The sequence below is a fragment of the Prionailurus bengalensis genome, chromosome D1, assembly GCF_016509475.1.
Source record: "Prionailurus bengalensis isolate Pbe53 chromosome D1, Fcat_Pben_1.1_paternal_pri, whole genome shotgun sequence".
Classification (NCBI taxonomy): domain Eukaryota; kingdom Metazoa; phylum Chordata; class Mammalia; order Carnivora; family Felidae; genus Prionailurus; species Prionailurus bengalensis.
Genome location: NC_057346.1, coordinates 102,070,237 through 102,092,729, shown reverse-complemented (window position 1 = coordinate 102,092,729; position 22,493 = coordinate 102,070,237). Strand labels below are relative to the sequence as shown.

The window sequence follows — 22,493 nt, the reverse complement described above, 5'->3', positions numbered from 1 at the left end:
TTAAGAGAGTTCTAAAGGACTAGTACTTCCATACATTGTTAGTGTCAGGAAAAATAACAATTCACAGTGTTTCTGGAAATCAATTTAACGTTAGGTTTTCAGGAGTATTAAAGATGTTTGTCCACTTTTATTCAGCTATTCCAATTGTAAGAATGCGCTGAAGGCCTAAAAAGATATTTTGAGAGAATTTTCATAGTAATGTTTCAAAAGTCTATCAACCCAAAGAAATTCCACCAAAGGAAGAATTCTTCTTGTGCTGTAACAGCATCATCACAACAGCTAGAAGTACCGTGTCATGGAGATGAAGTAAAACAAATTTCGGTTCCAATAAATTGTATCTGATGCACTAATGTCCTCTGTGATGGTTTTATATCTACTGTATTCACACATACACACAATGAAATAGCACTCACAACGCTTTTGAGGAGAAAGGAAAACTTGAGCACCCATTTGGTGGTGGCGACGGTACACATAGCTACGTCCAAAAGGAAAGAAAGAAAGAAGTAAGATTAAGTAAGACTGTAGAAACTTATCTTCATGTAATAACCAATCAGAAGCTGAAGCTTACGTGGGGAAAGATTTTCCTAAAGAGAGAAAAATAAAAACTGCTGAAATATTAAAAGGAAAAGATGTACTAAATGTGTCATATCAATGGTACGCTATATTAATTCACTTAAGTAAAGCCCAAGTTCAAAAAGTATCAAGCAATCAGGAATATGGCTGTGCTACGAGTTAGTTGCAAAATACTAAGCCCAAATTTCCACGCTTAGAATAGCTGCTATTTTAAAAATAGTTTATGGGTAGACATGAACGGAACAGCAAGGTAATATGCAGAATCACAGAGCAAGTAATTGTCAATAAGGTAGGAACAGAATCATAAAAGCCTCTAATGGAAGCCATGACATTTCTATATCCAGAATGGGTTTCGCCTATTCCTATAGGTATCTGCTTTGATTAAGGAAAACTATTGAAACAAATGTGTTGGTTAATTAAGACGTCAACTATCAGATTCTTTGTGAAAATAATAAAGCACAGATGGTTTTCTACTCTGGATAAGTAGACATAAGAATGTACCAAAAATGAACGTATTGAAACAAATATGCAGAATTAAAGTTTTCAGCCTTTTTTGAGAAGATAATCAGCTTTCATTAAAGGAAACTATGTAGTATATCAAGTGAATGTAAATTATTTGCATATTCAGGAAACATACTGCAAAGCCCTGCACTTTGCTAATAAGAATAGCTCAGTGATGGTCAATATTGTGGACCTATGAGCTGAAAGGAAGGACTTGTCTGCAGACTGATCAAGGGGAAGGGAGTTCTTGAGTGAGACTAAACAGGGGACCCTGCTTAATTATAAGCAGCTGACTTCCGCTGTTGTGTTTCCCACCTGTCATCATCTCCAAACAACTGTCCTTTTCATGGCTGCCATTAGGATTCTCACCTGGTCAGAAGCTGTGCATATATAATCCATGTTAGTGTTACTCCAGAGAATTGCACTCAGGTACAACCAACAGGGGTTGCTTTTTCATTGTTTTGGCATGTTTTTGGTTTTTTCATTGGGAGACTGTCAAAATAAACCTTTTCTCCATTGTGCCAAAGTTCCTCTGAAACATTGTTCTCAAAGCCTGCTTCACATCTTTGTTCCTCAGGCTGTAGATAAATAGATTCAGCATGAGACTCACAAAGATACAAACCACTGCCACAATTTTCCCTTGTTCAACAGACTGCTCAAGGGCTGGTCTCAGATACATGCAGAATAGGGACCCCAAAAACATGGCGACAGCGATCAGGTGGGAGCCACCGGTGGAGAAGTCTTTGCACTGGCCTTTGCTGGAAGGGATCCTCATGATGGTGGTGAAAATGAAAGTGTAGGAGATAAGGATGATGAGTAGGATATAAGGATGGAACGGTGAGGTTAATCTCCACACACAAATAGAGCCGTCTGCTTTCTGTAAGTGTCTGATCCTGTGAGCATCAGGAGGGGTGGGTCAGCACAGTAGAAATGGTTGATGATGTTGTGTCCATAAAAGGATAAGCGAGAGGTCAATAGTATCTGCATTGTGCCCACCATAGTACCCAGAGGTAGGGGGCAGTGACAAGGCAGATGCAAAGGCGCCTGGACATTCTGCTGTTGTAGTGTAGGGGATGGCAGAGGGCCACGTACCTGTCAGAGGCCATGGTACCCAGCATGTGATACTCCATAAGGAGCAGAATCACAAAAACAAAACATTGGGCCAGACACCCCATGTAGGAAATTATTTTCTTCTCTGATAGAAAATTACCAAGCATCTGAGGTGCGACGTTAGTAGAATACAAAATATCCACGCATGTAAATGGGTGAGGAAAAAGTACATGGCGTTTTGCAGCCATGGAGTGAACCCGATTAATACAATGAATCCAACGTTCTCTGTCAGAGAGCTGAGGTAAATCAAGAGAAACACCACAAAAAGGATGGACTGCAGCCCTGGTTGGCTTGTGAGTCCTAGCAGGATGAATTCAGTTGCCTCAGTGCCATTTTGTTGGGGAAGTTTGTCCATCGTCATATTCTCTGATAAGAGAATAATTTTTCAGATATAAATCCAGAAATAAATTGCATTCATTTCAAGACTAAACAAAGTAAATGGGCACTAAAACAAAGTCAGGTTTGGAAAGAGAGGTGTAAATAGGTTGTTAGTTGCCCCAGTGTTAGAAGAGTTGCAGCAGGTGCCTTGAGGTGGTTGGTGGTGAAATGGACAATATATTTGAAGTCCATGCACCTGCCATGCTGACTGCTTTGCCACTCTCACCTCACAGCTAGCACATACAGAATTCGACTTAGCTCATTGGTGTCGCTGATTAGGCTGTGTTATCACAACCACTGGTGCTCCAACATGGCTACTGCCATTGTCTGATCACGACATAAAGCTTCATCAGGAAATCAGGAGATGGGGTGATGCTCTGTAGACTGGTTGTATTGTTGTCAACAAGGGCAAAACTTCTGTAATTGGAGTAGAATATACTCTTGAGAGCCTGTTGTGTATGTATTCATGTTCAGTTTCTTCCTCATTTCTTCCTTATTCTCTTACAGCAACGTAGGTTTCTTGGTGTCTTTTCCATCTCATCTCCTTTCAAACCAGCCACTCAGAGTCTGGGTTGTTTCCTCACCTAATATCCCTTTTGATCTCATGGTCTCTTTTTATCTCATAATATCCCAATATCTATGATTATTTTATATTATATATGTCATGTTCATATTTCATTTTATCTCATGCCTTTGATTTCATACCTTATATCTAAACTATCAGGAAGTCTTATCTGCTATACCTTCCAAAGATTATGCATGGAATCTTAAAACAGCTTGTCAGCATTTTCTCTGCTGTCACTTAGGCCTAAGATAAAATTCTCTCTCTAGTCATTTTTCTTTTGCCACATTGTCCTTCTAGTGTTTTTTTTTTTTAAACATCTTGAGCACAATCCTATCTCAGGACCTTTGCATATGCTCATCCCTCTGCCTTGAAATTTCTTCTACCAGGCCTTTGAGTCACTCATGGCATCACCTCATTTAGATCTCTCAAGTTAAGTTCTGCTCCAAATAGCTCTTTAATCATGGACCATGATCTATTTTTCCTCATTTATCACTTCTGAAATGATTATTTATTTACATAAATAATTATTACATATTTTTTAATCTGTCCTCTATTAAAATGTTAGTAACAGGAGGGCAAGAACTTTATTTTTTGCCACATCCCTAGAACCTGGGCCAATACCCACATCATTTGATACAATAACCATTAGTTGAACAAACGGATGAATCAATGAGGTATGTTTGCCAATTCACATCTGCTGATTTTTCATGATGTGTAGATGTCTCACCTCTGTGATGTGCCAGTGTAGACTGAGTTGCTACAAAAATTCTAGCTACCATATCAGATTTGTTTTTATAACACAAACTAGTGATAATGGCATCTGACCCAAAACATTTTTAATTGATGATTAAAATTTGCAGGTTGGACTATTAGAAAGAGTTGGAAGTTGACTCAGGACAGAAAACATAACTTGCCTTTAATTTTTAAAGCCAGGAGGATATTAAAAGTTTATACATTTTAAAGAATAACTCTATTGCTTATAACAATGATATATTCACAAATATAACACTTCAATCAGTGATTATCAACTCTGGCTTCATGTTACATTCAGATGGGGAATATTTGAGAGCATTGATACTGGGATCACAGTTCAGCTCAGGTGAGGTATACACATTGGCATATTTCTTAATAAACTTTCCACATGATTTTAATGTACAGCTAGGGTTGAAGCACTGAGTGAGACAGTTGTTATGATCTGTTTAAACTAAATAAAAGAGGTTTTATCACCTGTTTTTACCCTCTGCTGGTTTATACTTTCTCCTTAGAGAAGATCCTGATGTATCACCACAAAGTTTCCCTAAGTATAGAACTTGCCATCATCATGCACACAAAAATTTTCCCCATTAGTTTGAAGAAGGAAATACCCCTTCCTCTGACTTTAGCTCTAGTAGTATTCTGTTGGTTTTTTAGAACCTTGAAAAGAGATAATCTTACCAAGAGTCTCCATGAGCCTAACTCAAGTTTTCTTGCATTCGTAAATAGAAGGAAAAAGAGGTAAGCCTTATTATTAATGATCACACCATTCTGTTGTTTACTGCATAAGGTCCAGGGTTTTCTTTCTTGGATACATGTGGAGAAACACTTACTGTGGAAGTAAATTTGGTATAGTTATAATCCAAAGTATAAGCTGAAGTGAAGGAGTAGAAGAGAACTTATGTGTTCATATTCTCACTAAAGTGTTCAGTGTTCAAAAAATGCCAGCGCAGATTTTGTTGAATGGCATCTAAGACTTTTTCAGTCACATGTCACAGAGCATAGCCCACAATGCCATGGGCCTCCACCAGATGGGTGCATTCCACGTTGTTAAGAGACCCTTCTTCCTCTGTCATTCAGTGCTCTCATTCCAATAGAAAGATTAGTGAGAAAATGAGAGGAATGAGAGCAATCCAAAAGAAGAGAATAACTAAATGTATAAAATCATTACAGTTCAAATAACATATTTGCCAAAAAGAACCTCAATTATGCTTAGCTTAGGTAGGAATTAAAGGTCTATGAACAATATGGGGACGGGGGACAAACAAACAAAAAAACCCCTTCAATCCCTAATGAATCTTTTCTGATAACTTTGGTTAAATGGGATCCTTTAGCTCAAAAGTCAATAAAGTCCATTGCAGTGTTGGAAAGGGACAGAAACACAGTAAAGAAGGAATTCCTGTATGACTCAGTAGAGCACGTGACTCTTGATCTCGGGGTCATGAGTTCCAGCCCCATGTTGGGCATAGAGTTCACTTAATAACATGTGTTATATATATAACACAGTAAAGAAAAGTATATTCCCCTTGAACAAAACAATTTAAATCTGTTTTGATCATTCTGGTCGCAACAATGCCATCATATTTCAGTGCAAGCTTGAATTGAGTAAATCTATGAGAAGCTCCTTCAAATGAATAAGGGGAGGTGTTCACATTTATGTTTTTCTTTCTCACCCTTAACCTTACACTCATTTACCTAAATCCTTTAAAAATATTCTCTTAATAAAAAGTATAGGAAATCATTACAGTTGTATGGAGTTAAAGTACATTTTCTTGTGCGAATGTCTAAGTCTCTAGTCTTGGAGGAGGAAAGGTTAAGAGGGAAGGGTGAGGTACGGACTTTTTGAATTCCAAGAACTGGCTGAAGCTCGGTGTGTAAGTCTATTCTAAATCTTAGCTGTATTATGAAATGGATCTGTAACCAATTTCGAGATGGTTGCAAGGCCTGACCTCAACACATTACCAGTCACCTGCTGTCTTTGTCAGAAAGAGTCGGAGTCTGCCTGCCTATGGTTTTGCCTTAATGTGTCAATTTTTATAATCCCTGCTAGTTCCATTTTATGTTCAAAAGAGGAGATACTATGATATCAAACAATATTAGGAGTTCTTGATTTTCAGACTTGCCTGTGGAGGGATAGTGATTTCCTAGCCTCCTGGAAGGTCCCCAAGGTAGCAGGATTCATACTTGGATGACTAACTCTGGATGACTCCTCTCTGAAGCATTCATCAGGAAATCACCTAGGGGACATCATTAGGATTCCCTCTGGAGGTCTTTACAAAAGTCACTTCTCAATGGATCAGATCCTCATTTATGGGTTAATCATTAAATGAATGCTGTATCTTTCATTAAATGCAAGAACACATGGTACCAGTTTTGATACTGAGATTTCTCCTAGGGTAGGTAATAAGGTATTGCATTCTTTGTAATGAAAAGGTCTTTGTCGTGCCTCTGCTCATCATATCCTCAGCTGGAATAGTTGTTTCCCCTTGTGAATGCCACTGGTGGTTTTCCCTGTCTCTCTTGTACTTACTACTTTTGTAACCTATTTCTTTTACAAGATTGTCAGTGCTCTGAGGACAGAATTAATGTCGATTTCAGTTGACATCTCTGAAACAGATCCATACAATATTTTGGGTGCACAGTTGATGTTTAGTGGAGAGGTACTGAATGAATACCTAAGCAGTGATGCTAGGAGGAGCGTTGTGACTTAGTGGTGTTCCATGTAAACAGCAGCTTGTCTCATTTTCACTAGGATCAACCTAAGATCATTTCTTCCCGTGAATTAAATAGCAAGTTGCAGGGAGTGAGTTTTTAGACTCTCAGATCTAATTGAAAGGTTAGTTTGAATGAAACTTGTTCAAGTATACTTGTTGGCATGGGCTGCTTATACAACAGTAGGTTTAGTTTATGATTCCTGCTCATATAATATTTCTTCTTTGAATTTTATTTACATTATAATTTGAAATCATAGTAAATTCCTAGTACTTCTGAGCCAGGTTCATAATAATACCATTATAAATAAGAAAAAATAATAGTATTTTATCTTTTATATGATTGAGCCAAATTTTCCTCATCTGAAGTCCATCTACCATTAGTGCTTGACATAAAAATGTAGATTATGACAGAGAGAAAGTAAAGAGCCCAAAGCCTGGTACTTTGGCATAGGCATACTAATGAGTGAATAAAAAAAAGAAAAAGATGATTTAAGGCCTTAGGAAATAACTCTGAGACTGGCTCTCCTTGCTGTGGGCTTTGACCTTGAATCAACTTGTCAGGCAGCCAAGGCAAAGTAGACTGTGGGCCCACCTAACTTAAATAGTGCTCCTTGGACTTGACTTAATGTTCCAAAAGTTTCTTTGGTTTCCATGGGGGTATGGGCTATCCCCAAATTTCCAAACTTCCTTCATCTCCTTGTAGGGAATGTGAAAATATCACACAAAGGTGGGAACCTCAGATATGTTGCATCAGCGAGGCTGAGTACTACACAGGAGCATTCCCAGGTCATGTCTACAAGAGTCTAAGGGGCAGATTTAAGTTACAGGAGGGGCTGTAGTCCCCTGAAGAGCCAAGGTACAGCTGGGTCAGTAGGGAAGATTAGCAGGCTGTGTCCAGCCAAGAGAAATTAAGGACTACAAGATGCACTTGTCCTGGTAGAGGACAGCAGAGCAACCATGTAGATCGGAAGCCAAAGAAGGCCAAAGAGAAGCACAAACATAATGGATGCAGATCAAAGCCTCTTTTCACCAGTGATAAGAGGCCTCATAAGTCATAAAACGGGGGAAATCATTAAAATATGAAGGACTGGGCCTTTCCCTAAAGAGGAAGAGCAACCAAAGAGTTATTAACATTTTGATGGCTCTAAGTCCAAAGTTGCTTTTTAAAAGAAAATCATACTTCACAAGTCTACATGCTATGGAATTATATCCTGACACAAGGATTCAGGTAACATGACAACTAAAGATAGATAGATATTTTGTCATTAAATTTTCTTCTGAAAATATAAGAGAGAAACATGCAAAATATTTATTTACCAGTTGCCATGAACATGTGAAGAGTAAATAAAAGAACTTTACTCGTCAGGTGGGTCAAAAATCCTGCTAGGTGAAAAAAAATAAGCAACAACAAACCCTATATATACTCCTTGTCATTCTGAAAGTGCTTTTCTGCCTAGCTGATCTGTTGAGATGGGTCAAAGCTTGAATATATTATAATTATCCCTTATACTTTATAACACAGTATTAAATCCATGCTATCATCAAATCTTTCATGAAATATGCTAGTAGAAAGAAATTATGTTTTCATGTTTAGTTAAGATATTGTTTTTCCTCCCTTAAGGTGATACATTGTATTCATTGTGGAAATTTGAATTGCTTACCAATCAACTGACCTATTGCTGAGACCTTGAATATGTTTTGACCATCAACTTCCACATTATACACTCTGTTTATACATGCTTTGATCGTTGAAATTATCTCTGCATTTTCTTAAATTCATCTGGGCAGATATAATTAACTGGTTTTATAGCAGATTCACCATAAAAAACACACTGTATCTTGTTTCCCCCATCTCTGCTCAATGTAATTGTCTCCAGAGGAAGAGGTAGACAATTACAGGGAATTATTAAAGTTACATTTTCACATTTACTTTACGTTATCTGCACCTACAACACATTTGAGACTCAGATAGTGTGGAAGATACTCTCATCTCTTGAGTATTTATGAGGAATGCAAGTCACTAGTGTGCTAAGCATTTTAAAATAAATATCCATCTTCATTACCACAAACAGGCAAAGAACATTTGACATTTACAATATTTCTGTGATGCAGATATAATTTATTTCTTAAGCTGAAAGTCCTGACACTCAGAAAAATTGAATATTTTTTTTCCTATGAACACAGAGCTAGGATGCAGGTAAAATATTATTTGCTTAGATATTTCTCTGAGAACACTTCAGCCCATATGGACTTGTTAAGGCTAATAATGAATGTTTATGGGTAATTATGCTTCAGACATTCTTGAAAATTATAAATACACACACACACACACACACACACACACACACACACACACACAGGTTTCTTATGGAGAAGACTGAACTATGAGGAGCACCAAAAACCTTTATAGTTTCCAGGCAAAAGGATTGGGTCCAGTACTAGATTGATAGTGTTTAATGGGATCAAAAAGTGGTCAGAGCCATGACTTGCTTTGTTCTGTCGTGCACTTCCCATTCATAGCATTTGTCCAAATTTGAAATTTTTATTAAAGAAATTAATTTTAACATTACATATTATTTTAAGAAAAAGGATCTCCCAAAAGTTTTGAAGCAACTTTGCAAACCTCTTTGAAGTTTCTTTCGATGCCTATGATTCCGATTGTTTTTCCCTTCTTTTTCTCCTCCTTCCCCTTCTTCTCAATTTAGGAAAGTTTGACTCAGAGTATTTCAAAGTCAAGGATATAATAATATTCAGAGGGAATGGGGATGAGAACATGTAACCATTGATAACAGAGGCTTCTGGAATGCATGAAGAGATGAAAGGGTGTGCCAATTATGGTAACAAGGGATGAGGCAGAGGTGACTCTGGGGGACAAGGTTTTAAAGGACATTTTGGATTCCATTCACTGCATCCCCCACATGCTTATCTAAGTAGGGTGAATACAGATTAGTGGGATTATGGAAAAAGATTCTTGCTGTTGCCTGGCCAACAATACGAGACATCCAATTCTCTATGTGGTTCATGAACATGTCTCATCTCAGTCAGACGTGCTGACTGGTCATGGCTCTGGAAAGAGAAGGAGAGCACCAGAGCTATGCCTATGTGCTACTCTATCTGCGTGACTTCAATTCAGAGGAAAGGAACAGAAAAGCAAGTCTAAGCCACATTTTCAAATCTAAGTTGACCTGTAATAATGCTAGTAATGATAATATCTGACTCATATGCATAGTCCTCAGTTGAGTCAGGATCCAGAAGGAGGGTACCTCAATGGTCCTTTTAAGCTCCAGGTCAGAACCTTCTAAACCCAGATATATCCCCAATCTTTAACAAAATTACTGCTACTACTTCCACTGCCACATTATTGAATAACTACTGTGTGCTGCTCTGACCTGGATTAGGGACATGGCATAAAACAACATTTCACTCAGATTGTTTGCCTGAAGGGAATTTAAAGAAAAGACACAGAATACAGGCAAAGTTATAGAAATTGATCAAAGAAGTTGAATCATCTGGAGGCTAACTTCAGAAAGGCATGTCCACTCCTTGTTCTAAAACGACCAGGCAATGACTACAACCACCAGACTTGAGGGGATCAAATCCCGACCAGTTTCTTTCCCAACACACAGCTCAGCAGGAGTTTAGCTTGGAAGGAAGCAGCCACTGGAGCCCCTTTGTTGTGAATCGAGGAGACAAGGAGAAATAAATTGAGTTACTTTTCTCTTTCTCCTTCTTGTCCCTCCACTGGTTCCTCCCAGTGGCCAAACTCAGCTGACACTGGACACCAAAGGAGCTCTACGGATGTGATCCATCAGGGTTCAACTCCAGAGGGACAAAGGAAGGTAGAGAAGACAAGGCAGTGGGTCAGGGTGGGAGAGGGTGACAAAGGGAGAACCCCCGCACATCTATATCATGTGTATATCCATAACATTCTCACAGTACATAATAGCTATGGAGTATTAATCCTAGTAACAAGATAAAGCACAAGGCTCGGAATGAGTAAATAATGAGTCCAAGATCAACCTAAGTTGATTGATCTTCCAGTGGCATTCCAGACTCCAAAACTTTCTGTGTGCGCCAGGCACCGTTCTACCTGACAGGTTGTAGACAAGAGAACCTATTATTCCCCCAGTCAAGAAATAGTAAGACATTCAAGCATAATGTAAAATAAATGAGGAATCCCATTGCTTTATGATTCTCGAGAGCTTTGATTCCCTGTTGATATTGGGGCATTGGCCAAAATCAGGTCCTCAAGGAGCTTGGTTAGGATTTGCAAAAGCATAAGTTAGTGACTGCACATTATCTGAATGATTTGCTGCTAGAGATAATTAAACCATAGGGATTTGGTGCCTGTATGACAATTCTGTTATAAACTCTTCAGGCTAGAAGAACCCAAACAGTTTATAAACCTATAACAGTTTATAACCTCCTATCTGTGCTGGCCTTGGGAAATCATTCTTCTTTCACAGGTAGGATTTGGCGTTGTCAAAATATATTTTGGAATGTAGAGAAAAGTATTTTAGTCAACAAAAAATCAAGTTATGGGCTGAAACATATGCTGACGAGTTAGCAAAACTGTTGTTATCGAGTTAACGATTTTCTAAGAGTACAAATATTTATACGTATACAACAAAATAATAGTTACTAGACTGGAGAGAACATCCATTCCATATATAATGATTGATTGGCTCCATTTGGGAAAGCACTCTTCCAGGTGTCACTGAGGCTCTAGCTAGAGATTAGATAAACTCTTGTCCCTGAAAGTCACACTTGAAGTTGAGTCTTATGTTAGACCAGACCTGGATTTTTCACCTCATACAACAGTAGCTACAACTTCTTGAGTGTTTCCTCCATGTGAGACATATTTTAAAAGTTTTGCACTAATTTAAATCCCTAATATGAGGGAGTTGCTCCTTGAACCAAATTTTACACATGAGGAAATTAGACACAGAAAGATGAGGAATTTGGTCGTGCCCCATGGCTAGGAATTGGGGGATGTGGCTTTCCTGCCAGGTGGTCTGCGGGCTCCTAGGATCTGTTCATTTTGATGACTTTCAAAATCTAACCCAGTATACTGTCTCTTACTTAATGAAGAAAATTAGGGAGTGGCATTAAATACTTTCTGGTTCCTTCCAAGTTAGAAATGCTACTTGTTATAATTACAAGCATCCTATTGTACAATGCTCTACATCCCTTCATAGAAAAACAGCCACTCCCAGGTTTATAATCCACATGAAAGTTAATCAAAATGCATCTCATTAAGATGGCTTCCTAAATCTTTTCCCACTTCAGACTGAATTATGACCACATATCTGGAGACATCACCCTTCTTAAAATAAACATCAACCTTGTAGACTCTTTAGATGAATGGGTAGTGCCACCAGAAATCTACATGACCAGAACCTCAGGGTGAGGGTGAATGTCAAGAGTACAGAGCCTCAGGTACCCCAGAGCCACTTCTGTCTCCCTACAAATACTTCTCTCTGAGTTTTCTCTGTTCTAACTATGTAGGGTGTTGTGATCTATTTCTTTAAAGAAAAGTTATTGTCGTATAGTGTCAGTTAAATAATCAGACATGTTCAAGGTTACACTGCATCATTAACCCACAGAAACAAAGAGATATTAATTATTTTGATGCTTGATTTATATGTTAATAGATATTTATTAAAAACACCATCCCAGCATGAAAGAATATTTGACTTTTATAATAACTGCTCTGATTTTACAAACTTAGAAACGTACAAAATATTTATGATTACATTGATTTAGGTGACTTGTCTTGGATTTTAATACCCTGGTCAATATGACCAAAGTCCACATGTGCAGAGTGGGATAATGCAATGGGCAAGATTATTGGAAAGGCATTTACAAAGTGCCTTAAAAAATGATTCCTGCCCATTCTTGGATGCGTAGCTATTAGTAAAAGGCAGTATAACATGCTGTCATACCTGTGTGTGTGTTATTGAAGGAAGCTACTGGTTTTTTACAAGATGGTATTTATGGTACATAAAAGTACCCTCCATAAATGCAGAAAGGGGAGATACACTTGAGGGTAACTTAAGTCTTGTCTCAGTTGTATGATTGCTATGATTATTATTCCACTAGGATCATTCACATGTCTTGAAAACCCTAATCAGAATTTATGTTACATAATTTTTCTTATTTTATGTGAAAGTTAAAATGAGGTAGAGTTACCATAAAATTATTATAAGGCATGGATATGTTAACTTTTTTTTTTCATTATTGTCTCCTCATGGATACCAGGGGGACTTTTAATCCTATTGCTTTGTCTAATCTTTCACCCAATAAACACTTGATATCACTGATATATGTATGTGTATATTTTATACATATATATATATATACATATATATATGGTTTGCATATTATACATGTATCTTTTTTTATATCAAAAACATGATTGACTTTATGCCTCATGAACCAAGTTTTGATAATGATACCCAAAGCAAAGGAGATCCTAGGCTGAGTCTTACATGTTCACTAAGGTTTGGTGATAGGGGACCACCTGAGTAGAGAAGACCCTAGGGAAAGGACATGAATTGCAGCATGAGGGAACAAACTGCTTGAAAAGATCTTGAGTTCGGGGAGGCAAGAGGACAAAAGCTAGTTCTATAGGGATATGCGTCATTCCTTCTAGCTGCAAAAAAAAGGTGATGATTTATATTCCACATCAAAACTATATTGACAAACAATGGATTTCAGTGTCCCAAAACAGCAACGTTTAAGGAAATTGTAAGTGAACAAACGTAATACATCTTGCAGAGAAGATTAAGTCTTGTCAACACGAAGAGACTTGAAGAAAAGCATTTAGAATATGACTGCCTTTATAAAAGGAGCTCTCTACTAATGTAGATGTTTAAACTGTCAACTGCGGGCTTACTAGGCTATTCCTTTACGGCACGTGAAACTTACAAGCTTCAGACTAGAACTATCAGATGACATGATGGGGGTAACAGATGCTTGACCAAAGACATGCATCTCTATTTGCTTTCTTTCAGTCCCCATTTGAAGCCGAGCACACACAATGTTACAGACAAACTACACAGCAGTGACTGAGTTTATCCTCCTGGGACTGACAGATCGAGCCGAGTTGCAGCCTGTCCTTTTTGTGGTCTTCCTGGTCATCTACCTTATCACAGTAGTTGGCAACGTGAGCATGATTTTGTTAATCCGAAGTGACTCAAAACTTCACACGCCCATGTACTTCTTCCTCAGCCATCTCTCCTTTGTGGATCTCTGTTACGCTACCAGTGTCGCTCCGCAGATGCTGGTTCATTTCTTATCCAAGAGAAAAGCCATTTCCTTCCTTGGTTGCCTTCTACAATTCCACTTTTTCATTGCCCTGGTGATCACGGATTATTATATGCTGACGGTGATGGCTTATGACCGCTACATGGCGATCTGCAACCCCTTGCTGTACGGTAGCAAGATGTCCAGATGTGTCTGCCTCTCTCTTGTTGCTACGCCCTATATTTACGGTTTTGCAAATGGCCTGGCACAGACCATCCTGATGCTTCGCCTCTCCTTCTGTGGACCCAATGAAATCAACCACTTCTACTGTGCGGACCCACCTCTCATAGTCCTTGCGTGCTCGGATACGTATGTCAAAGAAACTGCCATGTTTGTGGTGGCTGGTTTCAATCTCACATGCTCTCTTGCCATCATTCTCATCTCCTACATTTTCATTTTCACGACGATTCTGCGCATCCGTTCTGCAGAGGGGAGGCGCAAGGCCTTCTCCACCTGTGGGTCCCACTTGACGGCTGTCACCATCTTTTATGGGACGCTATTCTGCATGCACCTGCGACCCCCTTCCGAGACATCTGTAGAACAGGGGAAAATTGTCGCAGTTTTTTATATCTTTGTGAGTCCTATGCTAAACCCTTTGATCTATAGCCTGCGGAACAAAGATGTTAAACAAGCAATCAGGAAAGTTGTCCAAAAGAAATTACTTATTAAATAGACAATTTGGTCACAGGTATGTAATATATCTTATTGTCTCACCAATAAATGAGCATTTAAGATTAACAAATCACCTTGTGTCATTGATTACTTTTCGACTTTTATTGTTCACATCTGGATCTTGAAAGTGTCAAATTATTTGCTAGTATTTATAGTTCCATCTGAGTAAATTAAAAAAAAAACCAACAAACCCTATAAATTCAAAGACAAAACCAGAAGGCATTATTATTGGTTTATACATTCAATAAATAACAGAAGTTTCCATGCATAATACTCATAGTGATACAAAGTTATAAAAGACAGAACTACCAAATTATGTTATGTCAATGCCCATATGTTTGATTTTTATAGTGCTTATTAATTTCCAAACTAATAAGCAGAAACTTCCCAACTATAGTAGGTGAGAGGGTTTATTTTCTCTTTTGCTGTTTACAGTAATCATATAACAAAGAAGATCTTATGTATCTCTGATTATTACTCTAAACAATATTTAGAATGACAATACTGGTCCCGTGGAATCCTTAGTCTTAAGGCTTTGATGGAATGACGTATTTTCCTTAGAAGGTTTGCTTTTTTTTAAATCAATATCCACCCTCATCATAAAACTGGTTTTGTGGTTTCACTTGTATTTCTTTTTTTCACAAACGATTTCCAACATACATCAAAAAATAGGAAATATTATAAAGACCACCTGTGCAAGTGACCTAATCATTAAGGCTTCATACGTGCCAGTTTTCCTTCAAATATTTCCCAAACTCAGCTATTCTCAAACAGAGCCCTCCCCGCCTGATTCCATTCCTCTCTCCATTTCCTGCACTAACATCTCATGTGAGTTTAGTGTTTCTCATCCCTATGTAGAGTTCTATTATTTGCTGGTGTTCCTGTGTCCATAAAATTATATAATATTATTTGGCAGATTTAAAATTTGTTATAAATGAAGTCACGCTATCCTACTGCAAGTTATTCTGTTTTCACTGAATCTTGTTAGATTCATCCATGCTGATTCATGGAGCATGAACTGTCACTGGTATAGTCCACATCAGTATATAAATATACCACAGTCTATCTATCCATTCTCTTATTGGTGGGGGAATACATTTTTCCTGCTCCTTGGTAATATGAAAATCTAGAAAACCATTTTGCTCTGAAATTCTGAATGTGGACGAGTTCAAGAGTTCCTCCATGTAAATTCCCAAGAGGGTAATTTCTGGGTCATAAAAGAGTATCTTTACATTTAGTAGATATTGCCAAATTGCTCTACTTAGTGCTGTCTGAAAAACAGTGTGTGAATTTGGTCTTTACTCCATATTTTTGTCAATTCCTATATACTGTCAGACTTTCAAAATGTTTTCCAATCTGATGGGTGTAAAATGGATTCTAATTTCGTGTTTAAGCTTTTATGTTGTCATTACAAGTGAAGCGGAGTGTTTTTAAGTGCTTTGATACTAATGGAAAAGTTTTCTCTCAGTTGTGTGCCTATATTCTTTGTTCATTTTTCAGCTGGGTTATTTTATCTTTATTTTGTACATTTGCAATAGCTCCTTATGTATTCAGTAGTAGATACTAGCCTTTTGATGATATATGCAATGCAAATACTTCAACCTGTTTGTAGATTGTTTTTCACTTTTGTGCATGAGATACTTGGTAGTATAGAACTATGTAACATAGTTCAAATGTTAATCTTCTCTTTATGGCTGTGCTTTGTATGTTTTGCCTAAACAATTCTTTCCTATTATAAAGATATTTTCATATTTTCTATCAATTCTTTAAAGTTTTACCTTTGCATATTTAAGCCTTTATATTTCCTGGTATTACAAATGTTGCAACATAATTATTATTGTCATTTTATGAAAATAATTAATTTTTCCAACTTTTAAACACTCCATACGGCTCTTATTAAGATTTTAGTAAAGGGGTGTCTGAGTGGCTCAGTCCATTAAGTGTCCAAGTCTTTTTTAAAATTTTTTATTTCTTTAATGTTTATTTATTTATTTATTTATTTATTTATTTATTTATTTATTTTTGAAGGAGAGAGACAGAGTATGAGCAGGGAAGGGGCAGAGAGAGGGAGACACAGAATCCAAAGCAGGCTTCAGGCTCCAAACTGTTGGCACAGAGCCTGACATGGGACTCAAACTCACAAACCATGAGATCATGACCTGAGCCAAAGTTGGGCACTTAACAACTGAGCCACTTAGGTGCCCCTTGTCTAACTCTTGGTTTTAGCTCAGGTCATGATCTCATGGCTTCATGTGATCCTGCTCCCCATCAGGCTCTGTGCTGTCAGCCCAGAGCCTGCTTGGGATTCTCTCTCTCCCTCTCTCCTTGCCCCTTCCCCCACTCATGTCTCTTTCTCAAAATAAACAAACTTAAAAATTTGTAATTTGTTTTATTTTTTATTTAAAAAATTTTAACATTTATTCATTTTTCAGAGACAAAGAGTGACAAAGCAAAAGTGGGGGTGAGGCAGAGAGACAGGAAGACACCGAATCTGAAGCAGGGTCTAGGCTCTGAGCTGTCAGCACAGAGCTGGACACGGGGCTTGAACTCACAAACCGTGAGATCATGACCTGAGCTGAAGTCTGACGCTTAACCTGTTGAGCCACCCAGGTACTCCTAAACTTAAAAAAAATAATTACAAAAAGATTTTAGTAAAAATTCTGTCATGTATGAATTTTTCATATTTGTATCAGTTTATTTCATGGTTCTCTCCTGTGGGACCAACCTGTCAAAGCCTTTGTCAACGCAAACTATTTTTATAAAGATAGTTTTATCACCTCTCATCTGAAAGTTTGAACATTAAGGAATTTTCTTGAGGGATCTCTGACAGAAGATACCATTAAAATGTATAGAAATACTTTATTGTTTCCAGAGTTTATGTTCACTATTTTCTCAGAAGGCACAGGATACCAACTTCATTGAGCCAATGCTGGTGGCTATGAGAAGAGCAAGAAAAAAGTTATTCATAGTTGATATTAGATCTGTGTCCACTCTTGTATTCTGGTACTTGCCATCATATATCTTCCTTACTATGTCTTAACATATGTTTCAATTTGTCATCAGTGATGCATGCCTTGGTCATCTTTTCTTTCTTGCCCAAACTGGTCCAATTCCCAAGTCTGAATGCACTGTATCCAGATTTAAGAGTTCACAGAGAAAATAGCAACAAAAGAGGGGTGTTATAATTTTTCCTCTTCAGTAATTATAGGCGGTCCATTTTGTGCTGGACAATATGCATGTCCATCCATTTCATGGCACCGTACTTCTCATCATTGGCCTTTTCTCCCGAGACCACAAGTTTTGAAAGTCAATTTTGTTGAAATTCCTCTCAGAATAGATTGGTTGGGCAGAACACAGCTCTATGAAGTCCAGGCCAATCTAGTTATTGATTTATTTGTTTTTAAGATCTACCGTACCTTACAAATGTTTGATTGCTTCATATACAAAAACTGAGAGAGATGCTTGTGGTTTTACTTCCCTTTGTAATTTTTTCCTATTTTGTTAATTAAAAAAATTATGTTTATTTATTTTTGAGAGAGACAGAGTGCGAACAGGGGAGGAGCAGAGAGAAGGGGAGACAGAATCTGAAGCAGGCTCCAGGCTCTGAGCTGTCAACACAGAGCCCAAGGCAGGGCTTGAACCCACAAGAGTGAGATCATGACCTGAGCCAAAGTCGGAAGTTTAACCAACTGAGCCACCCCGGCACCCCAGTTTTTTCCTATTTTATTATCTCATGTCCTGTAAAGAACTAGTATTATTTCTTTTATCATTTTTAAATTTTTTATCCCAACTCTGGTGATTAAAATCTAAAAGTGCTTTTGCCTGATATTCATAGACTACCAGCAGTATTTTCCTTGTTTTGGGTTGGTAGATGCCTATTGTATATTTTTTTTACCTTCTTTACTTTCAGGCCCTAAGTCCTTCAAATTCCCGAGTTTCATATTTCATTGTGAATACACATACTTAGGTATATTTTATAACTATTTATTTTGCACTTAAAAATTTTTTTTCTCCATCTGTTTTTACCTTTATCCAACCATGAATTAAATTGTGTTTTCTAAGTAACTTTGATTCATGACTGTCTCATCCCCTGAGTGTCAGCTCCAGAAGGCAAGGTCCATGTCTGCTTTTGCTCATTATGTTAAAGCCAGCCTATTCCCCAGACCTTGAATATAGATGGCTTTGATTCCCTGTTGATATTGGGGCATGGGCCAAAATCATGTCCTCAATGAGCTTAGTCAGGATTTGCAAAAGCATAAGTCACTGACTGTAGTCTGAATGATCTGCTGCTAAATTAATTAAACCACAGGGAATTGGTGCCTATGTGATAATTCTGTTATAAACTCTTCAGGTTCTTCTATCCATGCTGTCCTTGGGAAATCACTCCTCTTTCACAGGTAGGATTTGGTATTGTTAAATACATATTTTGGAAAGTAGAAATAAATGTTTTAGTCAACAAAAAAATCAAATTACGGGTTGAAACATATTCTAATGAATTAGCACAATTGTTGATATTGAGTCTAATGATTTTTAAGAGTACAAGTACTTATACAAGTACAATAGAGTAATAGTTATAATAGAAAGGAAACTAGAGAGAACATCCATTCCATATATGATTGATTGGCTCCATTTTGGGAAAGCACTGTTCCAGGTGCCAATGAGGCTCTAGTTAGAGATTTGATAAACTCTTGTCCCCGAAAGTCACACTCTGATGTTGAGTCTTATGTTAGACTAAACCTGGATTTTTCACCCAAATACAACAGTAGCTACAACTTACTAAGTGTTTCCTACACATCAGACATACTTGAAAAGTTTTATCTGAATTAAATATCTCATACAAGGGAGTTGTTTTCAGAACTAAATTTTATGCATGAGGTATCTGTAATCTTTGCTGACTCTCATAACCACCCATGGATACTGTCTGTTGCTTCATGAAGAAAACTAACAGGATGGTAGTAAATACCATTTTGTTTCTTTCCAAGTTAATAATACTACTCTACTATTTTATAATTATTAGCATCAGATCATGCAATACTCTGTATCCCCTTCAGGGAGAATTGGTCACGCTCAACTTTATAATCTATATTAATTTTTTAAGTGAATGAAAAATGCATTTGATGAAGATACTTTCTCTAAATCTTTTTCCACTTCAAACTGAACCACTGCCACATGTAAAGGAGACATAATCCTTGTTAAAGAAGACACCAACCTTCTACCTCTTTGGGTGGCTGCCTAGTGACAGCAAGCATCTACATGACAGAGTCTCAGAGTGAGGGTGAATGTCAAGTCTACAGAGCCCCCAGGTATCCCCATAACTACTTCTGTCCACCTACAAACACTTTTCTGAGAGTTTTTTGTTTGCTTGCTCAAATCATGTACAAAATTGTGCTCTCTTCCTTTAAAGAAAAGTTATTGTTGCAAAGTACTCAATTAAATTATCTGAAATTATCAAGTTTGTATTGCCTCATTATCCCACAGTAACAAATAAATGGAGATTGTAATTATTTTGACTCTTGATTAATGTGTCAACAAATAGATATTAAGAATACCATCCCAACAAGAAACAGTACTTGTCTATTATGATAATTAATCGTAAGAACTTAGAAATACACAAGATAAATATGATTACATTCATTTAGGTGACTTGTGACATTCATTAGGTGACTTACATTTTATTACCCTGGCAAATAATTCCAAAGTCCAAAAGTGCAGCATGGGATATTGTAATGCACAAGGTGCTGGAGAAAGACATTTACAAATTGCCTTACAGAGTGATCCCTCGCCATCCCTGGCCTCATAGCTATTAGAAAGAGGCAGTGCAACATTGCCATACCTTAGTGTGTGTTTTTGAAAGGAAGTGTAGGTTTTCCACAATGATATTTATGGTACTTTTATCCTGCAGAAATGTGGGGAGATGGACTTGAGGGTATCTTATGTCTCATCTCAGTTGTAATATTACTATGATTATTCTGGTAAGATCATTTACATGTATTGAAAAACTTAAATAGAATTTATGACACAGAATTTTTCTCAATTTTTGCGAGAGCTAAGAGGAGGTAGAGTTGCAATTGAATTACTATAATGCATGGATATGTTTGTTAATCTTTTTTTTCATTATTATCACCTCCTCCCAATACCAGGGAGTCTTTTAATATATTGTTTCCGTTAGTCTCTCACCCTATGAACACTTGATATCACTGATATATAGGTATCTGTATGTCTTATACATACATATATATATGTATATATGTATATATACATATATATGTCTTATAAATAAATATATATACATACATATATATTATGTATCATACACATATCTTTTCTTATACCAAAAACAGGATTGACTTTTATGCCTCATGAACCACGTTTTGGCCGTGATTTTTGACAATGATACCCAAAGCAAAGGAGATCCTAGGTTGAGTCTTACATGTTCACTAAGGTTTGGTGATAGGGGACCACCTGAGTAGAGAAGACCCTAGGGAAAGGACATGAATTGCAGCATGAGGGAACAAACTGCTTGAAAAGATCTTGAGTTTGGGGAGGAAGAGGACAAAAGCTAGTTCTATAGGGATATGCGTCATTCCCTCTAGCTGCAAAAAAAAGGTGATGATTTATATACCACATCAAACCACATTGCAGAAACAACTGACTGTAATGTCCCAAAACAGCAACGTTTAAGGAAATTGTAAGTGAACAAAAGTAATACATCTTGCAGAGAAGATTAAGTCTTGTCAACACGAAGAGACTTGAAGAAAAGCATTTAGAATATGACTGCCTTTATAAAAGGAGCTCTCTACTAATGTAGATGTTTAAACTGTCAACTGCGGGCTTACTAGGCTATTCCTTTACGGCACGTGAAACTTACAAGCTTCAGACTAGAACTATCAGATGACATGATGGGGGTAACAGATGCTTGACCAAAGACATGCATCTCTATTTGCTTTCTTTCAGTCCCCGTTTGAAGCCGAGCACACACAATGTTACAGACAAACTACACAGCAGTGACTGAGTTTATCCTCCTGGGACTGACAGATCGAGCCGAGTTGCAGCCTGTCCTTTTTGTGGTCTTCCTGGTCATCTACCTTATCACAGTAGTTGGCAACGTGAGCATGATTTTGTTAATCCGAAGTGACTCAAAACTTCACACGCCCATGTACTTCTTCCTCAGCCATCTCTCCTTTGTGGATCTCTGTTACGCTACCAGTGTCGCTCCGCAGATGCTGGTTCATTTCTTATCCAAGAGAAAAGCCATTTCCTTCCTTGGTTGCCTTCTACAATTCCACTTTTTCATTGCCCTGGTGATCACGGATTATTATATGCTGACGGTGATGGCTTACGACCGCTACATGGCGATCTGCAACCCCTTGCTGTACGGTAGCAAGATGTCCAGATGTGTCTGCCTCTCTCTTGTTGCTACGCCCTATATTTATGGTTTTGCAAATGGCCTGGCACAGACCATCCTGATGCTTCGCCTCTCCTTCTGTGGACCCAATGAAATCAACCACTTCTACTGTGCGGACCCACCTCTCATAGTCCTTGCGTGCTCGGATACGTATGTCAAAGAAACTGCCATGTTTGTGGTGGCTGGTTTCAATCTCACATGCTCTCTTGCCATCATTCTCATCTCCTACATTTTCATTTTCACGACGATTCTGCGCATCCGTTCTGCAGAGGGGAGGCGCAAGGCCTTCTCCACCTGTGGGTCCCACTTGACGGCTGTCACCATCTTTTATGGGACGCTATTCTGCATGTATCTGAGACCCCCTTCTGAGGCATCTGTAGAACAGGGGAAAATTGTCGCAGTTTTTTATATCTTTGCGAGCCCTATGCTAAACCCTTTGATCTATAGCCTGCGGAACAAAGATGTTAAACAAGCAATCAGGAAAGTTGTCCAAAAGAAATTACTTTTTAAATAG

General features: G+C 37.8%; 2 protein-coding genes and 1 pseudogene across 2 annotated transcripts; 2 read left to right on the top strand and 1 right to left on the bottom strand.

The window, feature by feature from the left end:
* Positions 1-1,555: 1,555 nt before the first annotated feature.
* LOC122484345 lies at positions 1,556-2,539 on the bottom strand (annotated as a pseudogene).
* Positions 2,540-13,534: 10,995 nt separating this feature from the next.
* Positions 13,535-14,575, top strand: LOC122483763 (olfactory receptor 1030-like). The gene has a single exon (XM_043581131.1). The coding sequence runs from the start codon at positions 13,637-13,639 to the stop codon at positions 14,573-14,575; it is 939 nt and encodes a 312-aa protein (XP_043437066.1). The 5' UTR covers positions 13,535-13,636.
* Positions 14,576-21,554: 6,979 nt separating this feature from the next.
* On the top strand, positions 21,555-22,493 carry LOC122483764 (olfactory receptor 1030-like). The gene has a single exon (XM_043581132.1). It carries the CDS (start codon positions 21,555-21,557, stop codon positions 22,491-22,493), a length of 939 nt encoding a protein of 312 aa, XP_043437067.1.